Source organism: Natrix helvetica (assembly GCF_964273705.1).
Source record: "Natrix helvetica genome assembly, chromosome: 1".
NCBI lineage: Eukaryota > Metazoa > Chordata > Lepidosauria > Squamata > Natricidae > Natrix > Natrix helvetica.
In genome coordinates this window covers 57,531,211-57,541,801 of record NC_138548.1, presented here as the reverse complement: position 1 = coordinate 57,541,801, position 10,591 = coordinate 57,531,211, and the positions used below count along the sequence as shown (strand labels likewise).

Genomic DNA, 10,591 nt, shown 5'->3' with positions numbered 1-10,591 from the left:
TTTTGTCTTTGGCCAACCCGAACCGCATCCCTCCCCTCCGGGGCGCTCTCTCCAACCAATAGAACTTTGAAAGGGCCTAGCTTGCCCCGGCCCCTTCAAGGGGAGGATACCATTGGCTACTTGGCTGTAAACGCCCCCTCCAGGCGGAACTTGACTGGTCAGTTTTTCTTTTCCCTAGTTTCCCTAGTTCCCTGGAGGTTTTTTGAGGGGAAAGAGGCAGAACCGGAGCGGGGGAGAAGGAGGCGGAGCGTTCGTGTCTCGTTCGAAAAAATCCTGTCAACAGTACAGACTCCCGCGTGAAAAGGGGGGGGGGAGATTGGGCTGTCATGTGATGGACTAAGATGGCGGTCTCTACGGAAGGTAAGAGACGTTGAGGAAGACGGAGAGGTTTGTAGTATTCTGTCTTCCTACTTATGCTCGCGGTTTACCTATTTTTGAGTAGGCATGTATTGATTACGGGGATAATTAGCCACTTTTCTCCCCACGTTCTATGGTGTCCGATTCTCCGAATCTGCCTGGACATGCAAGGTTTTGCAGAAGGGGTTTGCCGTTGCCTCCTTCATAGGGCTAACTGGCACAAGATCACCCAGCTGGCTTTGTCCTAAGGCGGGACTAGAACTCAGGGTCTGTCGGTTTCTTGCTGATGCCTTAACCAATTGAACCAGATTGAGTTTCTAATTAGCCGCAGGTGGGAACGCTCTTTTTGGTATCATTGGACTTCGCTTCTGAACGAATATGCTTAGCATCTTGTTTGATAGAAGCTCATCGTTGGGGAAAAAATCGTTGTTAAAATGGTTATTGGGATTTAAAGTAGATCTCTAGTTGGTCTGACCCTCTTCTTAGTAATCTGTACAATTACGTGAGGAATTATGGTTGGCTTGTGTTTTGTGTCACTAAGCGCCAACAGTGGGAAACAAGGTGAATGCCATCACTCTGGAGTAAATCAGACTTTTCCAACTTGCCCTCCCAATGCAGTCCTTGTATGCTGGAAGCCTAAGAGGCCAGGGAAGATTGTGGTAGTTCACAATTTGGACAGCTGAGCTGTGCTGTAGTGTAGTTTAGTTTAGTTTCTATTGTAGAAATTTTGCTGTTTCTTAATTTAAAAGGCTGGGATGGGGGGGATCCTTTTTACTTGGAATCTATGAAATGGCTGCTAGGCATAGTAAGCAATTATTAAATTTAAATGCTGCCTATTTCACCAATACAGTGATTCTAGGCAACTTACAATGTGATAAAAGGGGGGGGGGGAAGTACAATAGAATTAAAATTAGAAGAAGTAAATAAAAAAACTAAAAACCAACATTATGAGTGGCCTGGAGGTGGGGATCTTCTCCCAGTCAGTCACTGCAACATAACAAGTCCCTGTCAAGGCCCCAGACCAAGCAGCAGAGCCAAGTTGTCAGGCTCTTCTGGATGGCCAGGAATGTAAGGATGGACTTTGCCTCCAGTGGGAGAATATTCCAGAGGGTGGCAGCCACAAACAGAAAAGTCTCTTTTTCTAGACCCCACTAGCAGAAATTTGGCACATGACATCTTTTTTCTTGGTGACACCTAACTTTGGTATAAACATTCTCTTCCATTTTTCTGTCCCATAGTGTTGCTTTCCTCTTATCTTCAGCTGATTAAAAAGGCAGGTTTAAGTTGTCTATATTGTACCAGCGGTAAAGTTTTATTTTCTTCTTTATTCTGATATTATCTAAGGATAGCTTTCAGGGGGGGGGGGCAAAATTTGTTAAGAGGCTTTGTCATCTATCATCTTGGAGGGAAGATAACTGCAGTAACTAGGAACAAGGGTAGTGAGAGAGCTTAGGAATTGCTGGTGTATTATTCTGCAAATTCAAAGATAAGTGGATCAGCAGTGAGAAAGGGCTTAGGCTAATTGTTCTTAAACTGGGGAATTCAATGGTGAAAAGAGTAAGGTTCTACATTATGCAACAAAAACGAAATGCACAGGTACAGTATAGGTGGTACCTTGCTCAACAGTAGTAACTGTGAAAGGGATCTTGGAGTCCTAATGGACAACCATTTAAATATGAGTATATTAATATTAAATATGAGCCAGCAATGTGCAGCAGCTGCCAAAAAAGCTAACACAGTTCTAGGCTGCATCAACAGAGGGATAGAATCAAGATCACGTGAAGTGTTAATACCACTTTATAATGCCTTGGTAAGGCCACACTTGGAATACTGCATTCAGTTTTGTTCACCACGATGTAGAAAAGATGTGTAGACTCTAGAAAGAGTGCAGAGAAGAGCAACAAAGATGATTAGGGGACTGGAGACTAAAACGTATGAAGAACGGTTGCAGGAACTGGGTATGTCTAGTTTTATAGAAAGAAGGACTAGGAGACATGATAGCAGTGTTCCAATATCTCAGGGTTGCCACAAAGAAGAGGGAGTCAAATTATTTTCCAAGGCACCTGAGGGTAGAACAAGAAGCAATGGGTGGAAACTAATCAAGGAGAGAAGCAACTTAGAACTGATGAGAAACTTCCTGACAGTTAGAACAATTAATCAGTGGAACAGCTTGCCTCCAGAAGTTGTGAATGCCCCAACACTGGAAGTCTTTAAGAAGATGTTGGATAGCCATTTGTCTGAAACGGTATAGGGTTTCCTGCCTAGGCAGGGGGTTGGACTAGAATACCTCCAAGGTCCCTTCCAACTCTGCTATTGTATTGTATTATATTGTATTGTATTGGGGGACCTGCACATAAAGGACAGTGGTGGGATTCAAATAATTTAACAATCGATTCTCTGCCCTAATGATTTCTTCCAACAACCAGTTCACCAAACTGCTCAAAACTTAACAACCGGTTCTCCCAAAGTGGTGTCAACTGGCTGAATCCCACCACTGGGTAATATTGACATATCCTGGATGTTATGGAGCAATTTGTAATTGTTTGTTTGTCAGTCAGGGTCCAGTTTAGGACTGCTGCTGTTGAGATACTGTATTTTTCAGAGTATAAGATGCAACTTTTTCCTTCAAAAAAGAGGCTGAAAATCTGGGTGCGTGTTATACACTGAATACAGCATTTTTTTGCCTTCTGAAACCCCGCCCCTTCACCAAAATGGCCATGCATAGCTTGTAGGAGGCTTTCAGAAAACTCCTGGGGGCTGGGGAAGGCAGAAATGAGAAAAAAAACAGGCTGTTTTTTGCTCAAATTTGCCCCCCCTCCCCCGGCCCCAGGAGCACTCTATAAGCTTCCTAATGCCCTTTTTTTTGGACAAAAAACGGGCCCGTTTTCGTGAAAACGGGCCATTTTTTGCTCGTTTTTGCCCCCCCTTCAGGAACACTCTACAAGCCTCCTAAGGGCTATTCATACCCCTTCTTTTTTTAAAAGCCATTTTTGGGAGGTTTGCAGAGTACAAAAACTTTTTTAAAAAATTTGCCTCTTAAAACCTTGGTGTGTCTTATACTCCAGTGCGTCTTATAAACCAAAAAATATGGTACATGTGTAAAACAACAGTCTGTTTTGGGCAAATAAATGACATTATTTTAGTCCAGAAAAAGGTAATTAAATTGTCAAACAATTTAAGAACCACTGAATAAATAATCTGATTTGGATAAATCATGTACTTCTTATGATTTGCCAGTTGCAAAATCTGAGCTCTGCTTAGGTTCGCATAGGAGTATAATATTATCAATGTAGTATCACTAAAATATTGTGGTTTGAGAGGCAAATTGTTTCTTGTTCATGTTCCAAGCCACTTCTTAAGAAATTTTGTTCACAAGTAAGTGTTACATGTTAGTTTAAAATGGTGCTACTATTGATTTATTTTGGCTTACATATATGTAAATTGATATAATTCTAGGTTCAGACTTGGAAGCCTCATTGCTCAGTTTTGAAAAGTTGGACAGGGCATCTCCGGACTTGTGGCCAGAGCAATGTAAGTAATTGAATAAGAAGTAAATAGTTGTGGATTACTCTAATGTAAAGCAACTTTAACTCTACATCGAAAGAGTTGTTATTTCTAGTAAGATACTATTGCAAGGATTAATAATTAGACCTTTTAGATTTCCTAACATATGGGAAAAGCCCCTTTTTGAGATAATAGGTCTAAGTTTCGAAAGTTTTTGACTAGTTCATAGGACAACATTTAAAAGTATATTAACGAAATATACTATAATACCTTTGTATGGCTAATATAATTTAGTACTACATATTTTTAAAAAGCCAAATATCAGTTTGAGTAGCATTCTAGGGCTCTTCAAAAATTATGCAGAGCTAGAATAAAAGTTACATTTTCTGCAGGATCAAATTTGGGTCAGTCATTGGGACCAGAGGTTTTGTCTTCCGAGCTTTTGGACTCATGCAGGAGCTCATCCTCAGGGAACTTTTCTGTGTACTAAGCACATAGAGAAGTTCCCTGAGAACAGCTCCAGCATGAGCCCGAAAGCTTGGAAGATAAAACCTCTGGTAACTGACTCAGATTGTATCCTGCAATATTATTCTGGGACTCATGTATTTGCCAATATTTGTGATTACATTTTGTCTTATTTAATTTACATTTAAACATAATAAAATTGTCTTAATGAAATATTTCCTATTTATTCAGTAGTTCAGAGGTAAAATATATTTTATACAACTGGAAAAGGGTCTCTGTGTTTTCCCCCATGTTTTCAAATGTTTTGTTGCACAAAAGTGAATCATGGCCTATATAAGGTATTATTGTCTTTTATACTGAGGTTTTATTCACTCCTTATTTCTACTGGGCAAAGTAAGTCAGTAGGATCCCATTGCCTTCTTATTAAGCAGACGGTAAGAGTTGCATAAGTGCAACTCTTGTATTTAGTGCACTGCAAGAGAATTATTATTTTTTCATATATTTGAGCAAAAAAGAAAAGATCAGATGTTCAAAATTTTTCAATCTGTATGAGATGAATAACTGAATAATTATTTGAATGTGAATAATAATTACTTGCTTATATTAAAAACATCAGTTTTTTTTTTAATGGGCAACTGAGTCCTTTAACCATTTTGAGTTAATATTAGAGATTGAAGTAAAACAGATCTTGGTTGGAAGTAAAATGCTAGTACATACGTATGTATTTTTACTGTGATGAGCCAGATATGGCATTTAAATGGTGTTTGTTTACACTGATGATTCACTGAGCTGTCCTGTTAAAATATTGCTTTTAGCATGCTTAAATTTGAGCATGTTTATTCATAGACAGATATTTAAAAGAGCTCAAGAAGGTAATCTTGCATAATTTATTTCAGAAGTAAATTCTGTTGAGTGTGTGCACATTTAGGTAAAGGTAAAGGTTTCCCTTGCACATATATGCTAGTTGTTCCCAAATCTAGGGGGCGGTGCTCATCTCCGTTTCAAAGCCAAAGAGCCAGTGCTATCTGAAGATGTCTCTGTGGTCATGTGGCCAGCATGACTAAATGCCGAAGACGCATGGAACGCTGTTACCTTCCCACCAAAGGTGGTCCCTGTTTTTCTACTTGCATTTTTACATGCTTTCAAACTGCTAGGTTGGCAGAAGCTGGAACAAGTAACAGGAGCTCACTCTGTTACATGGCACTAGGGATTCGAACCGCCAAACTGCCGACCTTTCTGATCGACACCTCAGCATCTTAGACACTGAGCCATCACGTCCCTTGTGTGCACATTTCCCAGAAAAAAATAATGCTGAATGTTGTATTGTATTGTATTGTAAAAATGTAGGATTAGGTTTGGTTTATTAGGTTTTATTAAATTTATAGACCGCACCCTCTCCCCGTAGGTTCTACAATTTTTTTAAAAAATGTATGGATGAAAAGATGGCTTGGTGATAATAAAAAAAACAATAGTATAATAGTCATTAAGCATTGCATACCAATCTTATAGACCAGCAATTGGGAACCTTTTTTGGCTCACATGCCATAAGGGGGGGAGCGCAGGGGGTCGTGCATGGGTGTGCCGCACACATAATGCAACGTGCACCCCCCCCCCAGTGTGCATGCGCACATGAGAGGTGCGACTCCCCCCCCCCATTTTCCATGCTTTTTTTGGCCTCTCCAGGCTCCAGAGGCTTTATAGGAGCCTGGGGAGGGCGAAAGCAGCTCTCTGGTGACTTCAGAGACCTTCAGGAGGCTTCGCTGAAGCCTCCGGAGAACTAAAAAATACCCTACAAGCAGAAGGTCCCTGAAGCCTCCGAAGGCTTAAACCGACCCTTCGAGCAAACCAGAAGTGACTTCCGGTTTGCTTGTAGGGTCGGTTTAAGCCCTCCGGAGGCTTCAGGGAAGCCTCCTGAAGGTCCCTGAAGCCTCCGGAGGGCCTCTGTGGGGGCAGGGAGGCTGTTTTCGCCCTCCCCAGGCTTCTATAAAGCGACTTCCGGTTTGCTTGTAAGGTCATTTTTTGCCCTTCAGAGGTTTCAGAGACCTTCAGGAGGCTTCCCTGAAGCCTCCGGAGGGCATAAACTGACCCTACAAGCAAACCGGAAGTCACTTCCGGTTTGCTCGAAGGGTCGGTTTAACCCTCCGGAGGCTTCAGGGACCATCTGCTCATAGGGTGGTTTTTAGTCCTCCGGAGGCTTCAGGGAAGCCTCCTGAAGATCCCTGAAGCCTCCGGAGGGCTTAAACTCACTCTCCGAGCAAACCAGAAGTGACTTCCGGTTTGCTCGGAGGGTTGTTTTTAGTCCTCCGGAGGCTTCAGGAAAGCCGCCTGAAGGTCTCTGAAGCCTCCGGAGGGCTTAAACCGACCCTACGAGCAAACCAGAAGTCCATTCCTGAATTTCCGGTTTGCCCATAGGACTGTTTTTTTGTGCTCCGGAGGCTTCAGGGAAGTTCCTGAAGCCTCCGGAGGGCCTCCAGGGGTTGGTGTGGGGGAGGCTCTTTTTGCCCTCCCCAGGCTCCTATAAAGCCTCTGGAGCCTGGGGAGGGTGAGAAATGTCTTTTAAAAAGGATGAACTCAGCTGGCCAGCGCGCACATGCGTGCAAGGACAAATGGCTCCCATAGGTTCATAGGTTCACCATCCCGGTTATAGACACATAACTTAATAGAACCCATCATAAACCTAGATAAAATGTATATATGTGCTGAATTATAATGTAGCAGTTTAATTAAGTGACAGAAATGGTAATTGCCTTTAAACAATTGAAAAAAAAAAATCAAACTAAATTAACTATGTCTATCTTGTCTCCAGTACCAGGTGTTGCTGAATTTGCAGCTTCTTTTAAAAGCGTAAGTACAAATAAGTAAAAGTGTAAAAATTGATGTTTGTCATAAATAGGCATTGAGTCGTAAAATTCTTTAGAAAATTGAGCTTATCACAATAAAAAACAGCTAAAGTAGAAAATAATTGAAAAATTATAAATGTCTAGAAAAATCAATTGAACTACTTACTTTTTGTTTTCTTGCTATGTTTTCTTATATTTTTCCCTCATGCAGTAACAACAAGATTTTACCCTAGCCCAGTGGTGGGCAACCTTTTTTTTCAACTGAGCCAAATCTCGCCAAAACCACGATTGAAATTTACTTTGAGAGCCACATTTTTAAAACCGAAAATACATAGGATGGTACACTGTTTTTAGTTTCAATAAGTTTTTATTGAGAATATTCTGCATGCAAGTATCCACATAGGTCGGGAGGATACAAATAACACAACTAATAAAACAAAAACTTTAGAACGTTATTATTTATCGATAACGTTAAATTCCGTAAAATTTGCCTTACAATGTAGAGAAAATTACATCCTGACATTGACTGACAAAGTCACAACCACTAATGTGAACATTGGCCTTGCATTTCCTTGGATAGTTTGAGTAAGTCAGGTTTGTATGTTGTTGTTTTTAATTTCATCTCTCTCTCCCACTTTCTTTTTTTCTTTTTCTTTCTCTCTCTCTCTCTGGCTCTTTGTCTCTCCCTCCCTCCCCCATCTCTGTCACTCTGTGTGTGTGTGTGTCTGTCTGTCTCTCACTCACTCTGTGTGTGTGTGTGTCTGTCTCTGTCTCTCCCTCTGTCTCTCTCCTCTCCCTTCCTCTCTCTCTGTCACTCTGTGTATGTGGGTGTGTCTGTCTCTCACTCATTCACTTAATCACTCACTCTGTGTGTGTCTCTCTCTCTGTCTGTCTATCTTTCTCTCCCTTCCTCCCCCTCTCTGTCTCTGTGTGTGTGTGTGTGTGTCTGTCTGTCTGTCTGTCTGTCAGTCTCTCTCTGATTCCCTCCCTCATTCCCTCTCTCTGTTCCTCTCTCTGTCTGTCTGTCTCACTCACACACACACACACACACACTGTGGTCACCTTGTTGAGTGTTCCAATCACATTTGAAACACTCAACAACTGGTCTGCATTTATGGTATTTTGCAGCATTCTGCAGTCATAGGACCAAAATTGGTTGTCACTCGCCCGGGCTTTTGCAGAAGCTTCCCTCCGAAGCCCGAGAGGAGGGAGGGGAGCGGGCACCCGGCACACAGAAGAGCCGCATTAAAGGGTGTAAAGAGCCGCATGTGGCTCTCGAGCCGCGGGTTGCCCACCACTGCCCTAGCCTAACAAATTGATATTGGCTTTTTAAAAATAGCCTGTATTTTGTTGCCTTGAAAAGAATTCTTCCATTGGATATAGTAATCTGTTTTAGAAATCTTTTATTTAATCAGAGTAGAATTTTGTAAAATGTTATAGTTCTGTATTTCAATCAGTTATTAGAAATTTTAAAGGTTTCTAAAATAGATAATAATTTGTTTATGAATGCTTGTTTTTAATAGCCCATCACCAGTTCTCCACCTAAATGGATGGCTGAATTAGAAAATGATGATATCGACATGTTGAGAGGTGAGTTTCTAGTCCTTGATAAAAAATCATTTTTGTATTACATATTTGGTTAATATTAGATTTTATTGTCATATAAATATCTGTTGAGGTTTCTTATCTACCATATGGTGAAGAAATCAATATAATTATTAGGGCCAGTAATTATGATACTTTTAAAGTATATACTTTAGAGGTAAATGAGTTTAATTTGTTTTTAATTTCTTTACTTGGAGTCCTGAGAGTATTTTCCTCTCCACACAACCAACAACCAGAAGGATTTTCTTTGCTTCTTTCATTCTCCCTTTTTAAAAAAAATCAAACTCCTGGGAGTTTCTTTTCCTCTCTATTCTTCAGCCTGCCTATCACCCTTCAAGGTAAGTAACTTACAGATTTGGACACCCTCTTTCCAGGCATGAAGTAAATGAAGTAAATGAAGTGATATATTAAGTGGTCAAAGGGGATTGAGATTGGAGGGCAACAGTTTCGCTTCAGGAAAGCTTAAATGCAACATGCAGACTGCAGAGATACACTATTGCAATCCTGATATTTTTCTGCTTGATGAGAGAAACATTATTATTGCTGCCATCAAATTATTTGTTGCTGAATCATTGGCACATTAACTATGTGAAACTTGGGCCATGTTCTAACAGTACATATTTGATAACTATATTCCCAGTTCTCAGATGAGCACCAAATGCAGTCTGATCTTCATAGGATGGAGAAAATCAAGCTTGGCTGGCAATTTATAAGTTTTGGCTAAAGCTAAACTCTTGTTTTTTGAATTTGGTCGTCTTAACAGCCCCAGAGAAACATCAATATTAGTGGACAAATTGATATCTTTCTGCAGAGCTTTTGTAATCAATTAAATATGGACAAACTAGAGCAGGAGTGTCAAACTCAAGGCCTGTGGGTCAGATGCGGCCCGCGGGGTGCTTAGATTTAGCCTGCGGTGCTGACTTGGAAACAGCGAAGGACTGACCCGCGGCCCACAATGTCTCTGCCAGTGTGCAGCCCTCCCAGACTCCATTTTCACTGGCAGACGGCTGCAGGAAGACTTTGCAACTGAAAACTGAGTTTGGAAGCCCCTTTTTGCTGGCAGAGTGCATGGGCCACCACAGGTGCCCCTGACGCATGTGATATCGAGCTGGCCACAACCCTAGCCATGCCCCCCCAGCTCAAACACAACCCTGATACGGCCCTCAATGAAATTGAGTTTGACACCCCTGACATAGAACAAAACAAGAGTTATATACATTTTGTGTATGTTCTCTGGGTGTGATTGCTGAACTTTAGCCTCTTGGGACATCTGGGGGATGTGCGGGTTGAAAAAGTCACAGTGGCAGACACAATTACATGATCAAAGCTCCGCCTCTTTTTTATATGCTCCTTGGTTTTTTGGGACTTGCATGTAAAGTGTCCTGGAGAAAGTTAAACCTTTTCATTGGTCAATGTACAAGTAATCCTCGATTTACAACCACAGTTGAGCCCCTAATTTCTGTTGTTAAGTGAGACTTCCCAGCTTCCCCAAGATGAAGCACAACCCTGATGCAGCCCTCAATGAAATCGACTTTGACACCCCTGAGCTAGAGTGACTCTTAAAGACCAAGTTAAAAGACACATAGAATTACAGAACCATACGAATTAGCATCCATTGGTCTTAGTGATTAAATATTAATAGGGAGTTGAATAACTACCATATATACCAGTGATGGCAAACCTTTTTTTGCTCGCGTGCCACAAGTGGGGGGAGCGCAGGGGGGTTGAGTGCGGGCGTGCCGCACCCATAATGCAACGCGCGACCCCCCCCAGTGCGCATGCACGCACAATGCGCGACCCCCCCATTTTTACATGTTTTT

At 41.5% G+C, this 10,591-nt stretch overlaps 1 protein-coding gene across 1 annotated transcript in view; it reads left to right on the top strand.

Annotated features, from left to right (window-relative positions):
* The first annotated feature begins 139 nt into the window (after positions 1-139).
* LIN52 (lin-52 DREAM MuvB core complex component) overlaps positions 140-10,591 on the top strand; it is a 54,846-nt gene continuing 44,394 nt past the window's right edge. The window contains exons 1-4 of the mRNA XM_081937471.1: positions 140-360; positions 3,814-3,888; positions 7,133-7,170; positions 8,690-8,756. Of these exons, the coding sequence (XP_081793597.1) occupies positions 342-360; positions 3,814-3,888; positions 7,133-7,170; positions 8,690-8,756 (199 nt within the window). The 5' untranslated portion in view covers positions 140-341. The remainder of the gene's footprint in view (positions 361-3,813; positions 3,889-7,132; positions 7,171-8,689; positions 8,757-10,591) is intronic.